The sequence below is a fragment of the Bathycoccus prasinos genome, assembly GCF_002220235.1.
Source record: "Bathycoccus prasinos genomic : Chromosome_8".
Classification (NCBI taxonomy): domain Eukaryota; kingdom Viridiplantae; phylum Chlorophyta; class Mamiellophyceae; order Mamiellales; family Bathycoccaceae; genus Bathycoccus; species Bathycoccus prasinos.
In genome coordinates this window covers 796,859-823,424 of record NC_024001.1, presented here as the reverse complement: position 1 = coordinate 823,424, position 26,566 = coordinate 796,859, and the positions used below count along the sequence as shown (strand labels likewise).

At 49.2% G+C, this 26,566-nt stretch overlaps 7 protein-coding genes across 7 annotated transcripts; 4 read left to right on the top strand and 3 right to left on the bottom strand.

Annotated features, from left to right (window-relative positions):
- Positions 1-387: 387 nt before the first annotated feature.
- Positions 388-3,436, top strand: Bathy08g04440 (predicted protein; the record flags this gene model as incomplete). Its single annotated transcript, XM_007511405.1, has 2 exons — positions 388-408; positions 830-3,436. The coding sequence occupies 2 exons, from the start codon at positions 388-390 to the stop codon at positions 3,434-3,436; spliced, it is 2,628 nt and encodes an 875-aa protein (XP_007511467.1).
- Positions 3,437-3,702: 266 nt separating this feature from the next.
- On the bottom strand, positions 3,703-18,240 carry Bathy08g04430 (predicted protein; the record flags this gene model as incomplete). Its single annotated transcript, XM_007511693.1, has 1 exon — positions 3,703-18,240. One exon carries the CDS (start codon positions 18,238-18,240, stop codon positions 3,703-3,705), a length of 14,538 nt encoding a protein of 4,845 aa, XP_007511755.1.
- A 421-nt stretch (positions 18,241-18,661) lies between these two features.
- Positions 18,662-19,633, top strand: Bathy08g04420 (urate oxidase; the record flags this gene model as incomplete). The annotated part of the gene is made up of 1 exon (XM_007511625.1): positions 18,662-19,633. The coding sequence occupies one exon, from the start codon at positions 18,662-18,664 to the stop codon at positions 19,631-19,633; it is 972 nt and encodes a 323-aa protein (XP_007511687.1).
- Positions 19,634-19,704: 71 nt separating this feature from the next.
- On the bottom strand, positions 19,705-20,283 carry Bathy08g04410 (predicted protein; the record flags this gene model as incomplete). Its single annotated transcript, XM_007511556.1, has 1 exon — positions 19,705-20,283. One exon carries the CDS (start codon positions 20,281-20,283, stop codon positions 19,705-19,707), a length of 579 nt encoding a protein of 192 aa, XP_007511618.1.
- Positions 20,284-20,783: 500 nt separating this feature from the next.
- Bathy08g04400 (predicted protein) lies at positions 20,784-22,921 on the top strand (the record flags this gene model as incomplete). The annotated part of the gene is made up of 2 exons (XM_007511647.1): positions 20,784-20,902; positions 21,076-22,921. The coding sequence occupies 2 exons, from the start codon at positions 20,784-20,786 to the stop codon at positions 22,919-22,921; spliced, it is 1,965 nt and encodes a 654-aa protein (XP_007511709.1).
- A 207-nt stretch (positions 22,922-23,128) lies between these two features.
- On the bottom strand, positions 23,129-24,725 carry Bathy08g04390 (ruvB-like 1; the record flags this gene model as incomplete). Its single annotated transcript, XM_007511684.1, has 2 exons — positions 23,129-24,436; positions 24,660-24,725. The coding sequence occupies 2 exons, from the start codon at positions 24,723-24,725 to the stop codon at positions 23,129-23,131; spliced, it is 1,374 nt and encodes a 457-aa protein (XP_007511746.1).
- Positions 24,726-24,957: 232 nt separating this feature from the next.
- Bathy08g04380 (branched-chain amino acid aminotransferase) lies at positions 24,958-26,232 on the top strand (the record flags this gene model as incomplete). Its single annotated transcript, XM_007511468.1, has 1 exon — positions 24,958-26,232. One exon carries the CDS (start codon positions 24,958-24,960, stop codon positions 26,230-26,232), a length of 1,275 nt encoding a protein of 424 aa, XP_007511530.1.
- Positions 26,233-26,566: the final 334 nt, after the last annotated feature.

The window sequence follows — 26,566 nt, the reverse complement described above, 5'->3', positions numbered from 1 at the left end:
CGCGCGCGCACTCATCGATTGTTGAGCAGCAAACATAATAACTTTTTAAATCGTTCTTCTTCGTATTAAATGTGCTGCGATTATTAATTATTATATAGTAATTACTATGCGTGTAAACCAATGGCAAAAGCGTTACAGCGTTATCCAACCAAAGAGTTACTAATAAAGTTGCGTTTGTTTGGTTTGAAGGAATTCTGATGTTAATATCTAGGGTTTCAAAAATTAAATTAATGCCAGGTCATCCCCTCCTCTCTTGTGTTGTTTCGCCGTCAAAAGAACGAGACACAAAAACAAAACATGTCTCGAAACACGTCCGACAGCTGGGTGAAAAAAGCAACCGGAGGATTATCTCCCGGCTCGATGGCACCGCTGTCTTCGGCCGTGAACATGGCCGCGAGCGCGTATGGGGTAGGTTTTGGTTCTTTCTTTCTTTCTCTTTCTTTGGCTCTCTTTTGTGCTTTTAATGTTCGGGATGAAGAACAACGGACACATTTTTTGTCCGTTTAGAATTTTTTGAATTTTATGCGCAAGAAAGAGAGCAGAGAGAGCAACAGCGCGTGAGGAACTACGACTCAAACTGTCTCGTCGTCATCATCATCGTTCGCGAAAGAGCGATAAAACCTTTGTTGGTGTCTCTCTTCGTCTTCCTTTCTTTTTCCGGGACGCATCGATCATTCAGAGTTGTTCCTTGGCTGTTTCTTTCTTTTTTGTATCTCGTCGTTCTCTCCCAAAGAGAAAAAAAGAGCTGCTTTTTTGCTCAAAAATTTTGAAATTTTTATGAGAAATCCAAAGGGGGCTGACCAGAAAAATTATTCCTAAAAACAAACAGGCTGACGAAACGGACAACTTCATAAACGCTCCATCTGCGCCTCAAATGCGCGCCGCCTCCGCGAAAGGTAGCGGTGGTAATCGCAACAATTCTTCAAACGCGGAAGACTTGCGCAAAAGCACGTACTGGAACCCGCAAAAGAACTCGAGCGGCGCGCCGGCGTTTTTCGATCCGTCCAACGAAAAGTTGTACGAGGCGTACTCGCAGTTGCACACGTTGGCGCAAGAATTCGATAAGCCGTTCGATTCCCCGGCGGTGTTAGTCGTTGGTCACCAAACGGACGGTAAGAGTGCGTTGGTGGAAGCGTTGATGGGTTTCCAGTTTAACCACGTCGGAGGCGGGACGAAAACCAGACGACCGATTGCCATCAACATGAAGTACAACCACAACTGCGTGGAGCCTCGATGCTATTTGGTCAAAGACGACACGTTGGGTAAAGAGGAGGAATTATCCTTGCCGGAGTTACAAGCGTTCATTGAGAGCGAAAACGCGAGATTGGAACAAGAGAATTCGTTTTGGGCGAAAGATATCGTCGTGAAGATTGAATATAAATATTGTCCAAACTTGACGATCATCGATACGCCGGGGTTGATCTCGGCCGCGCCGGGGAGAAAGTTCAACGGCATGCAACAACAATCGAGAATGGTCGAGAACTTGGTTCGTGCGAAAATGCAAAACCCAGATTACATCATCTTGTGCTTGGAAGACAACTCGGATTGGTCGAACGCGACGACGAGAAAGGCAGTTATGGAGTGCGACCCAGATTTGCGCCGAACCGTTGTCGTTTCGACCAAGTTTGATACGAGAATCCCACAGTTTGCGAGAGCCGCGGATGTGGAGATGTTCATGCATCCACCGAGGCACTTGTTGGATTCACCTGCTATGTTAGGGGGTGGTCCGTTCTTTACGTCCGTGCCAAGCGGGAGAGTTGGTTTGTCCCGAGACTCCATGTTTCGCTCGAACGACCACTTCAGAGAGGCGGTTGTCCAACGCGAGCAAGCTGATATCGTCGAGTTGGAAAGACGATTGGACAGAAGATTAGAACCGAGCGAACGAGCTCGTTCGGGTTTGTCCCAGTTGAGACACTTCCTCGAACGTTTGTTGCAACAAAGATACTTGGACAACGTCCCGACGATTGTGCCTGTGCTCGAGAGAGAACATCGTCACGCCTCGAACAAGTTGGAAGAAACCGTCGGCGAACTCGCGGACATGAACCAAGACAAGTTGAAAGAGAAAGGGAGACAGTTTTACCAACACTTTTTGGAAAAGATTCCAGAGTTGTTGAGAGGTACGCTCGCGGCGCCTCCGAGAGTGTTTGGCGAGACGTTGTCGCATGAGCACATCCGAGGCGGCGCGTTTGTCTCCAACGACGGTCGCCCGGTGAACAGCGAAAACCCGATTCCGAACGCAGAAATGCGATTATTCGGTGGTGCGCAATACCACAGAGCTTTGGAAGAGTTCCGCCAAATCGTCGGCGAAGTGCAGTGCCCGCAAGTTTCCAGAGAAGATATCATCAACGCGTGCGGCGTGGATGAAGTTCACGATGGGGTCAACTATACCCGAACCGCGTGTGTTATTGCCGTCAGTCGAGCCAAAGATACTTTTGAACCTTTCGTGCACCAGTTAGGTTTCCGTTTGGCGCACATCGCTCGACGCATGTTACCTGTTGCCATGTACTTGTTACAAAAAGAAGGACGAATTTTAAGCGGACACGAAGTCTTTTTGAAGAAAATTGGCTCCTCGTTTGCCAAGTTTGTGGACCAACGCGTAAAAGAGTGCCAAGAAAAGTGCCGAGAGGATTTACTCTCCACCACGAACTTTGTCACATGGTCGTTGCACTCCGGGAACAAGTCTGGCTTACGATCGGTGTTGCACCCGGACGCGAGAGTGGACGAGAAGAACTCGTACGGGGGCGCGACCTCGGGCATGTCCTCGTCCTCTTCGAGAGACTTGGCCAAAGTAAATCCAAAAGATCAAAAGTTGATGGATTTGGTCGAGAACACCTTGTGGAACCGTAACATGAAGGAGGTGACGTTAGATGTTGTCGATTTGTTGGTTCGTCAAATCTATTCGGGCATTCGCACGTATGTCGTCCAATCTGTGGAGTTGAAATTCAACTGCTTCTTCTTGATGCCGTTGTTGAACGACTTCTCGCACCATTTAAGAAACGAAATGGAAGACGCGTTCGACGTCAACTTGGATTTGGTATTTAACGTGAAGAACGTCCGCTTGGCTTTGGAAGAGAGACAACAAAAGTTAGAAGCTGAGTTGGAACAAATGGAACACATCCAATCGAAGTTTGCGAGCATTCACTCGCAACTCGAGGTGCACTCTGGAGCCTCGCCGGCAACGGTCGCGGCAGCGCAAGCGGCCAGAAATGGAACGTCATTTAGAACCGCCGCGGATCGTGAGATGCAAATTTCCTCGGATTCAGTGAAGGCCGCGCAAGAGATGGAAGCCGGCATCGCGCACGCTAAGGAACAGTTTGCCCACTATTCGCCAACCAACGCCGGCGTGCGCCAACAGGGCAAGACGATGAATTCGCCGGGCACGGTTCAGTCTGGTAAATCTGGCATCCGAGGCATTTTGTCGCCGCGTAATATCTAATACATTTTTATCCTCTGAGAAGTGGAGAAGTAAAAGAGTTGTATAACCCATTGTTTCCCTCGAGGCGAATGATAATGCGCTGGCATTCGCTTTACGAAAATTTTATTTATGTGTGTGTGAGTGATGTGAAAGAAACCTCGAAGTAGAAAAGAAAGAAGAGCAAAGCTTAGTCAAAAAGGTTCTGATAATATAAGAAGCTCGAGTGCAGTAAGAATATGAATGAATGAATGATGTTTAATATTTATAATCGATTAAAATTTATCACATCAAATCAATGAAGACGCGCCGTACCCGCCACGACCATGATCTTGATTCGGTCTATATCCAGTTTGTCTTGCTTGACCTGTACTACTTCTCGCAACAGTCCTCGAAGGTGCTCCGGGAGAATCCGAGGATATCCCTGTCCCTCCGTACGAAGTCTTGTAATTGTGCAAGTTCGAGTTTTGGTTGACGTCAACCCGAATGCTATTAAACGCTTCGGCGGGAATTAAATTCCCGCGCTTTATATCCCACAATTCTTCCGGTCGTGGAGCATCGAACCCGACTTTCGCGTAGCACATACCCAACGAGTTTACTCGCCAAATTGAACACGGTGCACCGCCACTCCCTTCGTTACTCCATACCATTTTAGGCGCGACTGACGGACGTTCGCACCATATTTCCGGGACGCACCGGACGTTCGTTTTCGCAATCGAAGGCGCTTCCGCGCTGCTTGTGAACACCATGCCTAAAGCGATATGACCGGGCGGGGCTATCGGTAACCAGGCAAACAACCCCGATGATTTCCACTGTTGCGCAAAAATCTGTCTAAAGCGAACCGGTAAAGGAAATAAGCGCTCAATCATTCTTGGCATATTTTGCGAACCCGTGAGCGCGAACGCGCTGCCGTCATTAACTTCGAACGCGAACGCCCCATCCGCGGCTGGTCCGCCTCGACTGGAGGAGGCAAAATACCCAACGTTTATACGCTCCTTCTTAGACAACTTAGACACGTCTGAACTCGACGGAAACGCGGCAACTACGCCCGTTGGAAACCAAGTCGTGCCAAATTTTCGACTCCCAGTACCTTCCGAACTCCAACTGCGAGTGAAATTTTTGTGATGAACCAAAGAAACTGCAAAGTTACGAACGACATCGCGTGTAAGCTTTGCATCTGAAGCGGCATCTTTGCGCATCTTTTCTCGGTCAGATTCTTTATGCAAAGATTTTGCCGAGATGTTTGCACGAGCATCTTCAATGGCTGCCGCTCCGGACGCTTGATTATTGCGCATGGTGTTTGAGCCCCCCATCAAATCGCCAGTCGCAGTGGTCGAGTTGCGCAGGTTTTGCGAAAGCGAGTTGCTCACGTCGCCGGAAAGCCAATCTTCAAAGGCGAGCATTTCCGGTTGTGGAGGCGCAGCAGAATGTGTTGCAGCAGTAACACCAGCTTTCTTACTCCCCAATCCAAACGGGTCGTCTCGAGACGGAACGTGTCCGGATAATTTCGTCGCCACCGGCGCCGGTTTCTTTGGAGCAATGTCTGGCAACGTCGCCGCCATGCCCATGGACGCCCAATCGCCTAAACCGGTACCGTCGTCAATGGATACGTTTGCAGTTGTATTCACAACTTTTTTCTTCTGTTGGTGAGAAACCGGCTGTTGATCGTATCTGGGGAGTGGTGGACCGGCGCCACCGAGTAAATCGTCGATGCTGTTATTTGAAGACGCTGGAATCACGTCTCGGTTGGATGGGAATTGAGACTCCATCATCATGTTGTTCATGCTTGTGTTGCCATTCGCATTTTGATGGTATTTATGACCACCTCCAACAGCATTCACGCGATCTTCTTCTTCCCACTCCTTCTGCCAATCATCGTCCGGTCCAAAAGCGATTTCAAACTCTTCTCTAGAGACGACGCCGGTACCCGAAACGTTGACTCGTTTCGCCAAATCCAACATTTGCGTCGGTGATAACTCCACGCCTAACCAAGACAAACCGCCGTATAAGGATTCGTATGATAATGAACCAGCTCGTTCCACGTCAAACGCTCGGAAACAATCTAATAAACGCATGCGCTTCCTCTTCAATTGCGCGCGTACACGTGCAGTAAGCGCGCGACTCGCGAGTAAATGAAACTCGTCTGCCGTCGTCAAAGCTTTCGCCAATGGCGTTTCTTGCCACGGAATCCTCGGACGGCGTCTGCAGTTTCGAACGGCATCGAAGAAAGCTGCGCGCTTATCGCACGGTGCTTCCTGTAAAGCGCGGAGAAGTAGAGAAACTTCTCTTTCTTCGAAATCGAGTTGCGAATCGAGAAATCGGAAGCATTGTTCCGCCGTTGCCCCTTGGAACACGCCAGCCGGTGCGTATCTCCTCGACCCTTCCAACAAGGTTCCACCAGCAATGCGCAACGCAACTTGCACGTTCTTAAACTTGACGATATCGCCATTCGATCGTTCGTCGCAATCGGAAAAGTGCATGGCGACGCGAATCGATTCCGCTTCCGCTAAGGAAACGCCAACGTAATATCGGCCGTTTTGCAACGCGTAAATATTCTTTTGACGGATGACTCTTTTCAACTCTTCAAACGTAACGCCCGCGCCAGAGGAAGGCAATCCAAGTTTTGCAGCGTCATGGGCTACTTCTTTCGCCAGTTCGGTCAAACGAACTTCGTCGTCATCAACGACGGCATCGATTGCTCTCAAGACATCCTTCAGCTCTCTCTCGTTCAGAGCGCCGGTGCCGCCACCATCAAACATCGAGAAGGCGGCTCGTAAAGCGTCCTCTTGTGCCATCGACAAACGGTTTTGTTGACCGGTACTCGAAGAGCCTTTCGTTAAATCGCTCGCTAATTCGTCTAAATCCGGAATAAGATCCATCACGATGATGGAATTCTTCAATCGTCGATGCGCGTTCAACGCCCATCCAGGTTTGAAGTAATTCTTACTCAACCAACAGTAATCTGGAAACGGTAGCGGATCGGTGTGTTTTAATTTCATTCCTGGTTGGTACACCTTGAACGTTTGCATTTTGTAAAACGGTAACCGCTGCGGCTCGGCGAGATCGTCCAACTTCCAAGCGATTTGCGTCTCGTCATCTCGAGAGTATTTCACAACCGCCGCGGATTCTTCGATGATTTCTTCCATCTTTTCTTCCTCCTTCTCTTGCTCTTGTTCTTGTTCGGTTTCTTGTTCTTGCTCGTTTTCTTGAACTTGTTCGGATTGCAAAACTCTATCGACATTGGCACCGTCGAAGCCGAGATCACCAGCGGCTTCGGAACCGTCGTTGTTCGCGGCTGCCATGGCGACACGTTGTTTTGCTTCCAACGTTGCCGCCTCCATGCGCGTGACATCGGCGACAATATTTCGCAGATGTTCCTTCGCCTTTTCGTTGTGCATGATGATGTGTTCGTATTGTCTGCACAACTGTGCGAGACGTCTTGACGCTGACATTTTTTCAGGAATTGCGTTTTGGACGATGAACGTCACGCGTTCTCGAAACACATCGAGGCACTTTTGCGTTTCATCGGTACATTTATGGGAACCAACTGTCATGTTTCTTTCCAACAAGAGCCGATAGGCGTGTTTCCTCCAGACATTTGCGGCTCTTTGTTCAGCTAATAAACCGGCTTGTACATTTTCTGCGCGCATAGTGTTGATGGTAAGCCACGCTAAGACGTCTCGTAATCGCATTCTCTCTGCTTCGTCGTCCGTCATGGATTGCAATTCTGCGATGCGCGTTTGTGGCAATCGGCCTTCACCAATCGCAACTTCCGTGGCAACGAGTTTGGATACTTCGGGAGTGATGATCAACTCCAGAGTTTGTCCATTTCCTAATCCACGCATACGCCACGCGCCTTGAGCGTAATCTCGCAAAGTCATATCTTTACCTAATGTCAACGCCGCTCGCGACGCTGCAGCTTGTTTGATATCCATCCCAGTCGTGTGCACCTGGTCGTAAAATGAAAAGCGTTTGGAATACGGCATAGCGGCAACCCGCGCTAAAGGAATCACTTCCCATGGTCCGCGACGCATCAAAATCATTTGTGCGTCATTTTCGTCGAGAAACACGCATCCTTCTGCCCATTCTAATCCGTTTTCTAATAAGAATTTCGCCACCGCGCGATTACTTTTACCGGTAATTAAAGCGCCAGCATCGATCAACGCGTGCAAAGGTGGCTCTGCGGTTGCGATGGTTTTCAATATATTATCAACGGTCCAGTCCGATGACATGTCGTTACAGGAAACCACGGTTCGGTCACTTAAAGTGGCCAGTACTTTCGCGTCTGTGCCAAGCTCAAATTTCGGAGCGCCCAACTCGGACGGGAGTAAATCCGCTGGAGTTCCCGAGAAACCTAAACGCACGGGGAACAAAACGTCACCACCGAGCTCTTGTCCAGTGGCGGAAAGTTTCATGCCCTGATGCTTCGCCGTTTCCGGGAACACGAAAGTATCTAAATACGTTTCAATGACTTCCGGCACCAATCTCAAGAGTTGATACAATTCTTCAACCTGTTCATGGTCACGCATATCCACGAGATTTAACGGCCACGTTTCGTTTTCGTCGTTCAACCACGAAGGTGAAGATTGGAAAGAAGCATCTAAAGACTGATTCAATTCCACGTTTGAAATGTCCGCGAGTAACGCGTCAAACCCGGAAACTTTGCCGACGTTCAGATGTGAGTGCGTACCTTGATGCGCAGATTTGCGCCTCGCCTCTAGTTGCGCTTTAGCTCTCGCCTCGCCTCTCACGGATTTGCCGGCTAACCGAACCCAATACGCCCACTTAAGCGAACTCGGTCGCTTTTGCTGCGCGCCAGCTTCGTTCGAAAACTGCTCGAGCATGGCTTTTAAAACAATCTTAAAATCGGATCTGCGCAAACCTTCGATGCGATACGCCGCAATTGTCAAGCCGATGACCACGTCTGGGTGCGAAAACTCATTCGTTCTCGAAGGAATATCTTTACCGACAAATGGGACCGCTAACAGTCTTCGAGATAAAGGTACCGACGCCTGCGTCCATTCTTCCAAATTTTTCACGTCGTGTAACGTGAGCAGACCAAACGTAACTCGGTTGATTTTGGACAAGACGTGAGGGAGTAACGCGTTCAACCAGTCTCGCGCGAGGTTCGCCATCTTCACGCCTTCATCTTCGGCTTCGCGTTGTAACTGCGTCGAAGCGCTTCTGTCGCCTCGTAGTAAAAATGCAATGGAAGTTTCATCGTCCATGTTTCTTAACGCACCGTGCGCTCTTAACCATACCGAAATCCATCTCGCCAGGAGCGGTCGCAGCGACTGATGGTACCATTTTCGATCCAACACGCACACGTGCGGCACCGCTTGTACTGCTTTCTCCTTAATTGCATCCGTTATACGAGTATGAATTAGCTTCAAAATCTCCGTCGCTTCTTGCGAGCCTTGCGCTTCTTTCGTGGAAGGCATAAATCCATTTGTCTCGTTGGACAACGAAAATACCGCGTCCAATAAGAAAAATGGAAGTTTCCAGCGCAATCCATCACCAATCCTTGATTGACAAAAATCTAGCGGGATTCTTTGCCCTAACGGCCAATGCAATTCGGATTTCAACGGGTGCAAAATCAAATCGACTTCGTCTAAAATGAGCAAACCTTGGTGGAAGATTTGAAAAATTTCAGACGCGCAAAATGCCTCTTTTCGCAATGCCTCGAGTTCCTCTTCCGATAAAGCTCCGGCATCGGCGACGCGCTCGGACCTCGATTTGCCTCTTCTTACACCAAACATTTTTGTGACGATATCTTTTGATTGTTTCAAAATACTTGAGTTCATTCTCGATTCTTCAAACGCAACGTGCGATTGATCAAGCAAGTGTAACGCCTCGAGAAACTTCAAGGCGAGTGATTTCAACGCCGTTGGCGAAGTGATCACAATAGCTCGTTCGTCTCTAGCTTTGCGCATAGCATCGAGCAACTTCCCATCGCTCAACGTCGTGTATCGATCAAATTTTAGAGTAACCACTGATCTCCGAATAACGCCTGAATAGGATTTGCGTAAAGTTCCTCGCGAAAACTCAAGTAAAGCGTGCGGCACGACCTGACATACCATTCGTGTATCCGTTGCGAGTAAATATCCAAGTAATGGACACACGACGGTCGTTTTACCTTCACCCATGAGCATTTGCGCGCACTCACCGCCACCTCGCTCAGCGGATTGAACAAATTGTTTCGTCAGTTGAACTTGTCGCTGACGCAAAATAATCGCCAGCGAAAACTCAAACATTAACAATCGGGGATCGTACGTTAAATACGTCGGCGATGGCGTTGCCGGACTTTCCGCGAACGGATCAAGTTCGTCTGCGACAGCTTGCTTCTGCTGTTGCTCGCGGTTCGCCACCACACTCTTTTTAAAGTACGATCTCTTCTCGCACAACATCTTCGCCAAACCTCTCGCGCGTAAACCTAAATCCAAAGCTAACGATGCTTTCCCATCACGTTCGACGGTTTTAGCGCACTTTGATAATGCTAATAACGTATCTGCCGCAGCGGCAGCACATTTTGCACCTTGCGCGGCTCTTGCGGTTAGCAACAACGCTTGTGCGGTTAAATGCAACGCTTGTTTCACCTTGTCTGAAGTTACCCCCGGGGTGATTTTCAACAAATTCTTCTCGCCGTGTTCGCACGCCATCGCTTCCAGTAAATCGTCGTACGTCGCTTCGGCCCACGCGCCCGAGCGCCTTTGCAAACCCAGTCGAAGCATTTCGAAACGGACAGTGGCTGATCTATCCAGGCCGTTTGCGGTTGCCGTAGCGACCATGGCAGCCTCTGAAGCTGCGGCGCGATCGAGCGCAACCTGTTTGGCCAACTTTTCAAGTATCGAGCGCAATACCGCTCGCGCGTTGATCGACGCTTGACCAGCCTTGGACGCTGCTGCTTCGATGGCAATTTGCTCGCAATCGAAAGATGTGAATCCATTTAACGTGAGCTCGTTCGTTGCGACATTCACAGGTTCCTGTTTCTGCTTTGCAATCCTATCCGCACTCGATTTTAAATCTTGCCGTAATCTTGTCAAGGTTTGTTTCGCGATTGGCGTCGCCGACGAAGGGTGTCTCGACATGTCAAATGGTAACCCTCCGGAACCATTTTCCAAGCAACCTTGGATCGCATCTCCCGCGCGATCGTCCTCGACAGGCACTATTATTGACGCTAAATCGATAACCGCTAACGGCTGCGAGCTTAAATAATTCAAATCGACGGTTGCGAGATTGTTCGCGCCGTACTTTTGCAATACTTGCGGATCGTTCTCGAGCGGGTATTTACGTTGTCGCAACGTCGCCGAAGCAAATCTAGGTAACGCCCACTTCGAACCGTTCAGTAACGTTTGATACCACGCGTCGATTACCATTTCACAGGCTGGTGGTGACGCGTAGCGATCGCCAATGTAATTCATTTGCGACGGTAAACGGTCTCGATTTTCTTTCAAATACGGTTTCACACGTTTCAAGAGTTGCCCGACGGCGCCGTCTTGCGTAAACATGGCGGAGAGTTTGACGCCTAACGTCCGCTCTTCTGCGCGCGGACACTCCCTCGCAATGTCTGCATTTGCCGCTAACACGCGTAAAATGGACATTAAAGTGCCAGCTTTCTCGCTCTGTTGTTTCGGAACGAATCGTAACAAAGCCCTACCCCACCGATGCGGGTCGTCGCCCGGTAATACGCGCAATTGCACCGTGCTCGTGAGCAACTCAAAGAGTAAAGGGAACCCGTGTTCTTTTTGTAAGGCCAAAGAACCGCTTTCAATCCATTTATTGACAGCGTTTAGGCCGTTACTGCCGTTGACAGAAACATCGTCCGGTCGTGAATAGCTCGATGTCCACCCGGCGAGTTTTCCAAGCGGACCGTCACCGGTGATGGCATCGTCGAACACGGAGAAATCTTCGATAGAATCGAATTCGCTGTGTTCCGGTATTGGCGGGTAAAAGAGAGGAAATCCTTGCGTTTGTCCTAAACTGTTGTTCAGTTGATCGTTCATTAACAATTTGCGTTCGTGATGAACGAGCAAACGCAAGTAACTGGCTCGATTCAACAACAACGGATCTGAAGCGATGATTTCCTCGAGCGTTTTCTCATCTCTGTTCTTTCTTCGAGTTCGGAGACTCGCTCGTTGCGCTTCCGTGACTCGGGCACTCGCGGTCGTTTGGTCTACAACATCTAGTTCTTCTTCCGCGGTTAATCGGACGTTGGCACTTATCGCACGCCAATTTTGGACGTACTTCAAACACTCGACGGATTCATTGAAACCTAAGCCGGCTAAACGATCCATCGCGGCGGTGCCTTTAGCGGCGCGTAGAATTTTAATTCTAGCCGCGCACGCATCTGGATTCGGATCCTCGATGGCGGCCAGACCTAATGCGTCCCATAATTGCGCTTCTTCGCTCGTAGGATCGTTCTCGCACAAGAGTAAATCGACGAGTTTTTTCACGTCGTCGTATCTTCGAGCCAGGAATCGCATGGTGCACAAATACAACGCCGATGCTAAGGAATCGCATACTAGATGCGCGTGCGAAGCGTGAACCGTGTATACATAATGTTTCGAGTCACCGACAGCGTCGTGCCACGCGATATCCCAACGATCGACGATGACGTCTGCGCCTAAACCCTTACTTGCGCCGAGTTTTGCGACAGCGTCAATCGCCGCACGCCTCGGCGCAGCACCGGCGGGTAACAAAACCGCGAGCTGTCCGTCACGAGCTTCTAACAGCATAGCGTGTGGTAAACCAGATAATAAGCGATCTAACATTGGAGTTCTTGCGGAAGCTAAAAATAAACCCGCGTGTTCTTCGCACTCTAACCGCGTTTGTGAACTCGCCGTCGTATCTTTCACGGCGTGAAAGGAAATACCTAATCGAGGGAGTTCAACTCTTCGCACGGGAATGTATTCACTCGCGTTGTTGTTCTTTGAGCCACCAGCTCCGCTACCGGTATTTCTATCGACCCAAACGAGCGCGTGTGCCAACCCTTCTACGGCAGCAATCGATCTTGCCAACGCTTTCAACGGATTCTGTCGCGTTTCGTTCGACTCCGCGCGCGGGCTCAGTAAATTCGACACGTCATCGTTCTCACCTTCCATCTCTTCCACGGAAGAGGTGTGTCCAGCCGCGGCGTACAACAAATCGACTAAAACAAGCGTTCCTTCTGGCATGCTTTGTGGATCGAAATCAAAATCACTCGCGTCTTTCGTCGGCATTGGGATTCTATGAACGATACCTCGCGCGTCATCAACGAATAAACCGGATTTAGAAGTGCTCGCGGAGCCGCTAAAAACGGAGTCGAGCGCGCTGACCGTCGGGTCTTCCTCCGCTGGTGGCGTCGTGGCACCTTTAGCACCTTCTATTTGGACGTAAATGATTGTTCGAGGGTGTTTAGCTGTCGGTCGAGCAGTGCCGTACAAATCTCCGGTAACTTCTGATCGCCAAAACGAGTAATCTTGCAACAACGCTTGCGGGATTATCCCTCGCAAGTGTCGTTCAGGAACAAATGCTTGGCGTCCGAGCTTACTTGAAATGTGTCTCGTTACGACTAAAGATTGCACCCGAGAACCTAATCGAACTGCAGACAGTAAAAATCTTTCGTTCGGGTCCTTCAAACTCGGCTCACCGTCTGGGTCGACATCCGCGAGACACCACGAGGCGTTGGAGGCAAACACCAACGCTCTTCTCCAGCGTCTACCGAAAGACTCGACGCGAAAGACCTGTACCAACGGTGGATCTCGCACGACGACAACTTCGGTGAGCAGTTTATTCGCATTTTCTTCGTCCGCGACCGATGTTTTCGGAACTTTTGTGGCTTTGCCCCACCACCAGGAGGACTTTTGTACCTCGGGCGCGACCACATCCGGCGCGCCGACACCTCGCAAGGTAGCAATCGGTCCTTTGAACGTTTCGGACGGAAGGAACAACTCAACGCCTTTTAAGAAAGCCGCTGCGGGACCATGGATAATCGGCTCTAATCGGTCCATAATCCACCGTTCTTTCTCCGTCAAACCCGATCCGGAACCAAGACCTACCACGCTCAAAACGTTCATGACTTTCGCGCCCGCGCTGGCATTCGTAGCGTACGGACGGGTAAAGTTGTGCGTCGGCACACGAGGATCCGGATCCCAAATTTCGATATCGTGACGCAAACCAACCAACCTGAGCCACTTACGATGTTCTGTGTTGCGAACTTCCGCGCAGTGAACAACCTCGTCCGAGGCGTCGAATTCAGCGAACGGTGATTTTCCGTCTCCCGTTTTTTTACCAATCTCGTCCGTGTTCTTCAAAACTGTGGCGATGATGGACTTGGAGTTTGAAGCGGCGAGTAAACGTGTGAACGAATCGTCCTCGTCCACGTCGTCGTCGTCTTTCAACAGCCTCTGTCGAAACTCTTCGTTCCGTTCTCTCAACACTGAATCTAATGCGGCCACAAAATCGGGCAATTCTCGAACGGCGTTTTCGAGCGGCCGCAAACGGTTTCGTCGGACCGTGAACTCGCCGAGTTGACAATTCACCTCCATCTCTGCGTTTTGCGTCGTCGTCGCCAATAACCATTCCCCATAGTGTTCGCCATACTCTTCCAACAGAACGTTTTTAGTATTCTCCGTTTTCCTTTGCCACTCCTCGGTAGTTTCGTCTTTCGGGTGCGCCACGAACCGGCCTTCGCCAGACAACCGCCATCCTCTGTCATGTGCAGAAGCGTCCGTAGCCTCCTGCTGCGCAGACGGCACCGACGAACTGCTCTCACGCGTCGTCAACGCTATGACGATGCCGTTCATGACATCGTTGCATTCTTTTTCGTTTCCTTTCGCCCACGCGAGCATATTTTTTCGTTGTCGTTGGAACAAATCGAAAATCTCGTTCGGAGGGAATCCTAAATCCATCAAGTTTTCTCCGGTATCTTTCGCGAGTTTTCTATCCATAGATTCGGAACCGTCCGGAGTGTCCAAGAAAACATGGTTAACAAATATGTATGCCTGCGCAGTAAACAGCGTCGTCGCTGCTTCCAAGTCATAGTCTTCAGGTTTTGTCCAATAATACGTGTACGCTAAATGCGCGTGCAACGCGCACGCAGCGCGCACGGCGCCACATTTTGCCGCCCGGTTCAACCAGCGTCGAATAACTGGACGAACGCGCGCGGAAATTACTTTGCTAACTCTTTCTTTTGCATTTTCTAGTGATTTTTTCGATTTCGGTGGTGGCTGAACGCCTCTCGTTCTCATCTTTGGATCTTCGATGTGTTCTTGCTCCATCAGCGTCGTGATAAACGCGAGCATTCGAGTCAAGGCTCGCGTGGAAAACAAAACGCCCGGGACGGCTGGAGCGTCGTGCCTGCCGGTATCGAGTTCTAAACTTAAAGCCAATAACTCTTCCGCAGCATCGATTAAAGGCGCCGGCGCGTGGGAGAGCTCGTGGAATAAAACCCCACACGGTGTCGCCATATGCTGTCTCGTGCTCGCAGGAATCTCTTGGGGGACAAAGACCAACCCGGGCGGTTGCCACGGACCAGGCTCAAACAAAACCGCATCTAAAACTTGTTGGATTTCGTGCGATGATAACGCACGACACCTGGTTGCGTCCGCAAATAGTCTCAAAGATAACGGAACGCGGACCATTGGCGCAGTCAAGTACGTCAACAAAAGTTCCGTTTCGCTTGGTTTGAGCAAATCGTCAAACGTCGGCAACGTTTGCAGATGCAAAACGTCCTCCTCCGTATCGATTCGCATGCCGACTAAATTAGACGGATTCCCTCCGGACGGTGGACATCGCGGCCGTTTATCGCCGATGGATTTAGCTAAAAAACCACCTCCGAAGACAGAGCGAAACCCATATATCCTCTTCTTTTTCCCTGTTTTCGGGTCGACATCTTTATCGGCGACCATGCGTAACTCTCGCGCCCAAGGCGCAACTCGCATTTGACGATCGAAAGCGGTGACATTGAGGTTATACGCTCCGGATCTTTCGTCGCGCTCAATCTTCCAATTCAGTTGAGAATCTTGAAACGTCCATCGACGCAAGTCCGGGAGCGAATCGCTCGTCGGTGCCATCAACGCTTTGAACATGAAAACAGAGTCTCGCAACGCCACGAGTTCCGGGTAATGATCCGCCATGTCTCTGTTTTCGCAAGAAAAGTAATTCGACAAGGCATCCGGCGACCGTTCGTAGCCGATCGCTAAAGCAACTTGGTCTAATAATCGAGCCTCTCCCGGGCCGAAAGTCATGCCTTGTTGATCGTCTTCCCATCGAAACAAAGTGTGCGAGGATTGAACGGACTCGGTGAGCGAATGGAAGTAATCTAAAACTTTCGTCAATTTTGTCATTCTTTCCGGGCAGTGAAATCGTAAATACTCCGCCTCCACTGCAAATGGACCGGTATCAAACCCAAATAGAGTCGTCGGGCCTTCGTTGACGCCGTCGTAATGCTCGCAAAAAACGCTCGGGAAATCGCACGGTTTCATTCTCAACGTCGCGTCGGTAATCGCCGCCATGCACGACAACGTCAACAATCGGTTGGCGTCAAACGATCGCGTGGCGGAAACTGACATCGACGCCGTGGCGAAATGTCGTAAACATAAATTCAAAGACCGGGCGAGCTCTAATTGCGTCTCGTACTTTGGTCTCGCCGACCGCCAAAAGCAGTGAGTCTCTCTGTCTTTGTGCGTCAACGGCATCGGACAAGGCAAAACGTGCACGAACAAATGCACCAACAACGCAACTCTGTGCGAATACGAATTCGTAGTCAAATCGGCTTGGTTAGCCAATATGGAGCAACAGTGTGCTGCTTTTCGCATGGCTAGTGCGGCTTCTTCTACGCTAGTGACTATATCTGGAACCATGGACAACTCGACCGGACGAATAATCGGCGGCGGCTTGGCGTCGCCGGCGAGTAAATTCGTCCCGCCTTCGAGCATAATTTTACCGAACAACTGCATGTTGCTCGCATCTCTAGGCGCTATCGGTGAGGCTAACGGTGGCGGAAGTAACGTCGGCCTTCGGGCGTTTGCAGCTCTCAGTCTTGTCGCTTCCACGCACTTCAAAATCCTCGCGAGGATTTCCGGAGGCACCGGTCCGACGTTGCTCGCGTCTGCGTTTTGCCCTCCATTTTCTCGTTCCACCTTGGCTAATTTTTCCGCGTACGGCGTCGCAACTCGAGCTAAAGTTTTACACGCAGTTTCTAGAGCTACGCACGCGGAAGTATTCAGAAGCGAAATTTCAGAAACGTTCCGCAAGGCTTCTTCTAACATGACGTGTCTCACGCCAACCTCGACTAACGCGTTTGCTCGTTTTGGCGGGCATCCTAAAGAGCACAACGCGCACCTCGCAGCTTCTAACGCGCACAAGGAAAACGATAAATCGCCACCGGCTGGCTTTGGTGCAAACTGAACCGTCCGAAGCGGCGTGGCACCAACCGATGCGAATAACGGACGACCGTTCAACATTGGCAACACTTTGGCGTAAATTTGGTCTTTTGCAATCTCAGCCGTTTTCTGCGGATGGACAATCGGTCTAAGTAACAGAGCCCAAGTGGAAGAATCTAAACACATATCCATTGGAATTTCCGTCAATTGCGTCGTCAACCCGTATAAAAATCCATCCGAGGACGGATCCGCTTTCACGGGATGATACTCTAATCCATCGCCCGTGTTGGTCACGGAAAACACAAAGGAGCCTTGCAGTCGTTGCAAGGTGTAAATCAGCGCGCGACTCTTCCCGTCGTTTTGCGTGGACCACCCACCCGGGAACATTAATAAAGCACCCGGACGCATCGAACGCACTCTATCGATAAAGACGGACAAAAACGCAGTAAACGCGTTGTTATCTTGCGTTCCTGCGGGGATTTGCCGACATAACAAGGTCAAATCATCCAACGATCTTCTGACTTCCATAATCGCGTTTGTTTCCGGAACCGACATCGGAAATTGCAAACTTCCCAAAGCTCTCGAAATTGTCGAGCACGAATCGCTCATAGTTTCTAGCGTTTCTCTAACTGCCATTTTCTCATCTCGTATGCGCATTAACCGTTCGTCAAACCCGAGCGCGTCGTCCGCCATGACGTCCACGAACGCGATTTGCTCCCACACCGCCTCCAAGTGCGTGGGCACCCCGACGCCCCCCAACGGTCCCGTCAACCCCGCTCTCTCCAGCGCGCCTTTAAAGAAGCTCCTTCTCGCGTGTTTCGTCTGGTGTCTTTGCAACGAATTCTTCTTCTCTCCACCACTTTTCCTTTTCCTCCCGTTCGCGTCGACTTCCGTATCGCTCTCGTCGTCGCTACCGTTTCCGTCCTTCTCCCCGTTCTTCGCTTTCCGACTCCGCTCTCGCGCAATCGCGTCGCTCAGCGCCGTCACCCACGATTGCAACACTTGCTGATTCTCGCACTCGCAAACGACCACGGAATTCGAAACTCCTGAATTGATTTCTTTCGCGGAGACGTCCATCTTGGAGTAAAACGCGAACAACTTCTTCCCTAAATATTTGCTCCCTAAGCCGTGTTCCTCGAGAATCTTCTCGTCCTCTAAAGTCACAACGGTACTCTTACTGGTCACCTCGAACATGCCTTTCGGTTGTTGCCTCGAGTGCGTCGGCTCGGACGCGTAATACTTCAGCGTCGACTTTTCCTTTTTATTAAAAGCTCTTCTCTCTTCCTCCTCGTCCGCGTCTTTTTCCTCCTCGTCATTAAACCGTTGCTGGTGATGAAAGAATTTTTTCTCGCTCGCGAGATGTAATTGAAAATGCCTCAACCGCCAGGTGTTTTTGCCGTACAAGTCTTTCCCGCCTCTCTTGGTTAAAGTGCCGGAAAGGATCGGCGGCGTTTGGTCCGCCATCTTTATCTTTTTTTTAACTGTGTAATAGACTACTACTACTATTAATGATGATGATGATGATACTAAAAGCGTTCGGTGTGTTTCTTTAGTATCCGAGAGAGACTTTTCTTTCGTGCATCTGACGAGATCTCCTCTGAGAAATCACTCGAGAAGTCTGTTTTTTTTTGTTTTCGTCTCTCGCGAAAGCTTTTTTGTCCGTCTGTCTGTCGTTTCAGAAGAAGCAGTCACGCTGCAGAAAATTTTCTGAAACGCCGCAAAGTAATCAATCTTTTTATCCGCGCATATCCCACGCTGCTTCCTCGCGCTGTTGTTATTCTACAGACGCATCGAAGAACCATAAAAAGCAGTTTCGCTTTTTTTGCTGTTTGAGAAGACTTCTTTAGTATTTATTGAATATACCGACGAACGAGAGCATCGTAGAATGGGATTTTTAACCGAACACGAGCACGGGAAATCGAAAGTCCGCTTGGGACGGACGTGGAGAGATGCGAAAGAAAACGCGCATTATTTCGTCGAGTGGGAGGTGTGCGTTCGACTCATATCGCCGGAAATGGAAAAAGCGTACACGAGCGGAGATAACGGTGGGATGACGACCACGGATACGACGAGAAATATGTGTTACGTGGTCGCGCAAAGATGTAAAGAGCGCACGTCTATGGAGGAGTACGCCATCCGTCTCGCGAGAACGTTTATAGAAACGTATCCGCTCATAGACGGGGTGTCGGTGACGGTGGACCAAGCGCCGTGGGAGCGGGCTAAAGTCAGAGGAGGTGTCGAGCACAGTCACGGTTTTACGTTTAGTAGCGGTATACGCACGTGTTTCGTGAACGTAATGAGAGAACGAATGGATCGTCCAACCGTAACGAGTGGGTTGAAAGATTATCGGGTGTTGAAAACGACGCAAAGCGGCTACGAAGGATATATCAAGGACAAGTTTACCAAACTCGGTGAAACGAATGAACGGATTTTAGCGACTGCTATTGATTGCGTGTGGACGTACGACTTGGAAGGAGGAATTGATACCAGTAAACGGAAAGGATGGTTCGGTAATAACAATTCTAGTAACAACAACAACATTGATTACGATTTAGTCTACCAGCGAGTGCTCGAAAACATCAAAGACCAGTTCTTCGGCGACGCGCAGAGAGGCGTGTATTCGCCATCGGTGCAAGCGACGTTATACAATATGGGCGATGCGATCGTAAACAACATCAAAGAAGTGAAAGACGTGAAATTTACGTTACCAAACATCCATTTCATACCGATGACGCCAAACGGAGGAGACCATAAATTCAACGACGACGTATACATTGCCACATCGGAGCCGCACGGTACGATTGCGGCAACGGTATCGAAGAGAAACGAAACAGCCGAAATTCGGTCTCGGCTATAAAGCAGAGCACTACGTGTGCATAGAACAAGCTCACTACTACGACAAAACTACTAAATATATCTACTACAAACTCAAAAGTATCCTCTCGTTAAAAAACTCAGAGCGCCTCTTTGCGCCAACCCGCTAATCTGTTCCCTCTGATCCTTCGAACACTTCATGTACCCGATCGTATTCGTCAACAACATCCCCAATGCCATTAAACACACCAACGCGTAGTTGAAATTCAACTTTGTCAACGACGTGGTTAAAAAGAACGCCCAAATCAACGGCGCGCCGTATATCGTCCACCAGAAAATCCGCTTCTCGGTCGCATCCACCAACCGCATTCCATCCGCGTCTCTCGATTCAAACTGCCACTTGCTCTCCCCGCTTTGTTCTTCGACTTCGTTCCAATACCTCAACCCAACTAACAAGCGACCGGAGACGTTCTTCGTCCACCAAAAGTCCATCGTCAGTAAAAGAGTCAAAAGGACGAATATGATGACGAAATCGTCCGAAAACCAGTTGCAAAAGACATAGACGAGCACGGCGCTACATTTAAAGACGACGTGCACGAGTAACGCGGTCGGATGTTTCGTCGATTCCATCATTCCGGTGTTGTTGTTATCTTCTTCTTCTGCTGCTGCTCCTCCAGCAGTAGTATTCGCCATGCTTCTTCTCACCGCTTCACCGCTTCACTTCTCTTCCGCTTCCTCCTCCTCTTCTTTTTTTAATGTTCTCCCAACGGTCTCTGTGGCTTTTTTTTGTCAAAAGAAGAAAAAAAATTCACAAACCCTAAATTACAATTGACTCTTAGCTCTTTCTTCTTTCGTCTAATCTGTGTACCAAATTATATTACGACGACGACGCGCAGAAAAGAAACAACGCGCCGCTTTGATCACGTCGTCCGCCTTCTCTGCCGTCTGATCTCCTTCATTCAAGCTTCTTCTCTCTTCTGTCTTTGTGATCTGACCATCTTCGATCGTCGGCATCAACGCTTCTTCTTTCTCGTCGTTGAAAGAGATCTCTCTGAGAGAGAATTTTCCCCCCGCTTTGAGATATCTCGAGAATATCTTTTCGGAGGCGGAGGAGGAAACGTCCAAATTTGAGAGCGGGAGGAGAGATGACGACGAACGACGAAGAGACGACGAATAATACTAACACTAACAAGATGGAGAAGGAAGAACAAGAAGAAGTGAACATTAAAGCGAGGAAAGAATACACCATCACAAAATCCAGAGAAAGTTGGACGGACGAAGAACACGGGCTGTTCGTGGAGGCTATCGCGCTGTGCGTTTGTTTTTTTGTTTTTCTGCTCTCTTTTCTCCTTCTTTCGTGCGAGGATGATGATGACGCGTCTCTTCTTTCTCCTTGTGATTATGGCGTCGTGACGAAAACGCGAAAACAACTATTGCTGACATTTTTCTTCTTCTTCTTCTTTTGTATCGTCTTCGAATACACAGATACCAGCGAAACTGGAAGCAAATCAAAGAGCACGTGAAATCGAAATCGATCATTCAAATCCGTTCGCACGCGCAAAAATATTTCTTGAAGATTGAAAAGTTGGGCACCGGGGAAGCGGTGCCGCCGCCGAGGCCGAAGAAGAAGGCGAGTCGACCGTATCCGCACAAAGCGGTGAAACCACCACCACCAGCACCGCCGCCATCAGCTAAAGTAGTAGTACATGAGCAGCAGCAACATGAAGTACCGGTGAAAACAACAGGCGATGGAACTGCTGATGCCACTGCAACTAAGAACGGTTCGTCGTTAGTAGAAGCCGCCTCTGGTCTCCCGTCTTCTCCTTCGAAGAAACTCTCGCCGAAGAAACAGTTGCAGAAGCAAGAAGTATCGCAGAGTAATAATTACAATAATAATACGAACGCGAGCGACGAGGGTAATAAGAAAGCGAAGCAATCGACGCCGAAAAAAGAAAAGAAAGCTGCAAAACCGAAGACTACTGGAACGAAAAAGAACGCCAACACTATGAAGAAGAATACGAAAACACAGAAATCCTCCTTGCTTCATCCCGGAAACGAACCGCCGACGGATGACTTATTTAGAAGCGACGATCAACTTGCGGGTATGGTCGATGACGAAGCAGAAGATGATGAAGACGACGACGACGAGAATAATAGAGAAATCATGAATAGCAACGACGCCTCTGGTGGCGGTTCGGCGGAAGACGACGCGATTAACCGTTTAGTAGATAGCAACAACGGCACGGCGACAACTTCGTACAAAGAAACCGGCGGTCATAATAAAGAGTTGATGATGACTGCGACAGATTTCATAAACAACAATAATATTAGTGACGAGGACGATAATAGCGGCGGCGGTTCTAAGAGTAACCACCAATGCATGACGCACGAATACATCACGCAGCAAATGAATGAAATGCAAGAGCAAGTTCGAAATTCCTTGACGGGCGCAACGTACGAGGTGCAAAAAGGATCAAAAAGGAAAGCACCGAACACCCCAACTTCAAAAGGTACAGACAGAAAAAAAGGCATCGGTTCTGGAGGTCCCTCGCGTTTGGGAGGCTTTCATCAGCAACACCAACAAAATACGAACCAGTCTGCACACGGCTCGAACTTAGGTGGCGCGGGGCAGCAAGTGAACGGCGGCGACCAGTTGCAACATTCGGCTTGGAATCCCACGCAGAACAATTCGCTGACCGATGCGCAAAGAAAGAAAGCGAATCAAAACACGCCAAACTTCCAAGTCGTGTACTCCACGTTTGCGAGAATGTTGGAAAACGATAGCATCTCTGCAGAAGAAGCGGCGGAGAATTTACAAAATATGCGACCGATTGATCGAGAAACGACCGTTTTACTCGTCGATAACTTGAAGAAGAATTTGCTATCGAAGCGAATGTGGGAAGATCAAATGCAACTCGTCGGCAGTGGGTACCAAACCTTCTTAAACGCCTCTTCCGACGCGAGCGCGGAGGAGAAACAAGCCAAGTTGGTGGAGAGTGCGGTGAACTCTATGAAGTTTAACAGCGAAAGTGCTCGCGATGCGACCGCGGCCACGCTTACAAGTGACGCGCTCGTGCCAACGTCCATGGCGACGCAGCAAACGCGGCCATATCCATACATGCAAATGACGAAGAGAGATTCCGATGGCACGTTTGAGGAAGCCAACAACGGAGACGATAATAACAACACGAACACGGATTCCGGGAACAACGATTCCGGGAACGAAAAGAAAGGATCTGATGGCGGATCGGGTGGGACTGGACAATCTCAACAAACCTTTGTGGATGTAGTCACTGATAAGAAGCGTGCAGCGGCAGCGGCTGTTCAATAAAATGAGAACAAGAGGGAAGGAAAAAAGGACGAAATCTGCGCGCGCTTCGATTTGCGTTTTGTAATATCGAATAAAACCAAGTGTACCATACTGTAGAGTACCCATTATTTTCATTTAGTACATTTCTTATTTGTTTCACCACTACATACATAATAAATATTAGGACTACTGCACCGATGACGAACGCGAAGCAATTTTATTGAGTTATCAATACGTGATAAATTTATCCGCTTGCTCTTGCAATAACTTAGCGCTCTTCTTCGGATCAAAAAACAATCTTTGACACTCCTCTAAATCCGCAATCGATATCTCCTCTCTCCCGCTTTGTTGCGCAATCACCGCCGCCGGCGTCATCAACTGCGCCGCGTGTCTTAAAGTCGTCTCGTCGCCAACCTCGCCTAATCTCGCCAAACTCGCTTCGTCCATCTCAATCTCTTCCACGTCCGCTCGCACGGCTAAAATCCGTACGTTTTCTTCGCTCGTGTAAGGAATCGTTCGAACAATCAACAAGCGATCTAACAAATCTACCGGAATACCGTGCGGTGCCACCATCCCGTCTGAGCCTTTCACCGGGCACACCCCTCTGTTGGTGGCAAAAATAACAATCGGTGCCAATTGCGACTCCAACGCTTTGTTCAAAAACGTGAAACATTCTTGATCCAACATGTGCACCTCGTCGATAAACAACACTCCCGGGACTAACTCGGCGATGCCACTATCGATGTATCTGTTAACCACGTTATTGATTTCTCTCCTTAACTTTTCCGTAATCTCTGTTTTCTTCGGTTTCATTATTTGACTCATCATTGAAATGATATCGGATCCGCCTTGCGGTCTCGCGTTGGCGGCGTCCAAATCGTGTAAAGTTACATCCTGCACAATCTCTTTTCTTTTATGCACGTCGCCTTTCGGTAACGGAACGTACTCTTCCGCTTCTAAATCGAACTCCGAAGCGTACGCATCGCACCTCCCAACTCGTTTCACCGACCCCGAGTTTGCCTCCAAGTAAATCACGTCGCCCAACTTCACCTTTTCTTTCTGCATCGCGTCGTAAATCGACGGGTCTAATTTCAACTGTTTCGTCCCTTTCACCGTTTTCAATCCAACGACTACGCTCGTGATAACTTTCCCGTACCCGCCCGAAGTGCTCTCCGTCTCTTCCGGCGTCATTTCCACAATCTCGCCTTCATACACCTCCTTATTCTCTTTAATCCGCAAACCAATCGCTCTTCGAAAGTTCTCCATCAACACTTCCGTCTTCTTCACCTCGTGCGAATACACCTCTGACCCGACCATGGGACAAAACGGCACTTTCGTCCCTAATTCTTGCGCGATCCCTAGCGCCAATGCCGTCTTCCCCGTCCCCGGCGCGCCCGTAAATAACAAGGCTCTTCCAGCCATTTTTTTCTCTTTGATCATGTCCACGACGACGCCGGAGGCTTCCCGAGCGGATTCTTGGCCGACCCATCCGGCGGCTTGCGCGACTGCCGCGCCTTTTTCGTTCAGCCCGAGACCCTGTGATATGATGAGCGTTTAATTTGAGTAAAGGTTTCATCCTCCGATGATGAAATAATCGAACGATGACGATGAAAATGATGGGAAGGATTCAAAACAAAATTGACCGATTGTGAGACGCCACGCGATGATGATGAAAAGAATTATTTAAAACAACAACAATCAATAACAATAACAATCAATCAAAAAGGCGTTAAATTCGTTAAAGAGTATTATTAAATACCTTGATGTGCGTGTGCGTGGCCACTCGCGCTTTCTTCGTCGTCGAGGCGACTTCGTCGATCTTCATTTTAATCTCGCTTCTTCTTTGTTTAAAGTTTGTTTCAATGAGGGAAGAGAGACGAGACGGAGAGAAAAAAAGCTTGAAAAGTGTTTAGGGTCTAGGGTTTAGTACCCCTTGCAAAAGAAAGAGAAGAAGAGAGAGATAAGAAGGACTTTACTTTTCACACCGACGAGCGTATTGCTCCTGTTGAGAGAGAGAGAGAGAGAGAGAGAAGACAAAGACAGACCTAGAAAAAATGATGGCGTCCAACGCATCTTCGACGATGACGACGATGGTTTTTCGACCAACGGTTTCGAATAGTTCTAGCGTAGTCGCCTCTTCTTCGGCATCATCATCGTCCTCTGCGGCGGGGAGACGAAGTCCAATAATGCAGAACAACAAGTTTAGTAACAACAACGACGAGAAGAACAGAATATTAAATAGAAGAAGACGAGAGAAGAGAATAACGAGAGGAAATCTCGCTGTGAACAACGCGATAACGAGGCCGGAGATTGACTGGTCGAAACTTGGTTTTGGTTTAACCGAAACGGAGTCCATGTATATCGCCGAGTGCACCATCGATGGGCAGTGGAAAGTTGGGTCAATTCACCCGTACGGAAACATTTCGGTGTCACCATCCGCGGCGGTGTTGAATTACGGTCAAGGGATCTTTGAAGGCATGAAAGCTTTTCGAACGCCCGAGGATGAGATCGTTACGTTTCGTCCGGATGAAAACGCGAAGAGGTTTGCGGAAGGCGCCGGGAGGATGTCGATGCCGCCGGTACCGAAGGACATCTTCGAAGACGCGGTGAAGAAGGTTATCAGCGCGAACAGAGACTACGTGCCGCCAGTTGGGGTTGGATCCTTGTACATTCGACCGTTGTTGATTGGGACTGGGGCGATTTTGGGGTTAGGTCCGGCGCCATCGTATACATTTTTGATTTACGTCAGTCCGGTTGCTTCGTATTTCAAGGGAGGTCAGTTGTCGCCGATCGATTTGATCGTCGAAGAGGATTACCATCGAGCCGCGCCAGGCGGGACCGGATCCACGAAATGCGTCGGAAACTACTCTCCAGTTTTGAAAGTGCAGTTGCAAGCGAAAAAAGAGGGGTTTTCGGACGTTATTTATTTAGACGCCAAAGAGAACAAATACATCGAAGAGGTGTCTTCGTGCAACTTTTTCGTGGTGAAGGGCAAAACGATCGCCACGCCGGCTTTGGAAGGGACCATTTTACCCGGCATCACGAGAAAGAGCATCATCGAATTGGCCAGAGACAAAGGATACACGGTCGAGGAAAGAAAAGTGGGCTTGGATGAAGTCTTGTCCGCGGACGAGTGCTTTTGCACCGGCACCGCGGTCGTCGTCGTCCCGGTTGGCTCGGTCACGCACCGAGGCAAGAAAACCGTCTTTTGTGACGGCAAAATTGGCGCCACCGGACAAATGTTATACGACGAGCTCACCGGCATCCAACAAGGTCGTTTAAAAGATACCAAAGGGTGGATCGAGCACGTCCCGAAGGATTACCACTTGTAAAGAGAAAGAGACAGAGAGAGAGAATGAATGAATGAAAGAGAGAGAGAGACGAACCCGTCCTCCTCCGCGAGACGAGTTTTACTATTAAGACTTTTAACGCATAACGTATATATTTACTTCGACACACACAAAAAAACACACACACGAATACTACTACTAAAGAGCAATCGCCTCTCTTTGCTTCTAAAACTAAAATTTGAATTCAATGAGTATCGTCGCGTTTTTCGCGAAAGCGCTCGCTGCTTACCAGTTTTCAATAGGGCTTGATGTGTTTGTGTGCATGAGAAAAAATTCTTGCGTTTTAGAGTTGATTTTGGCCACAAACTTGCCTCAT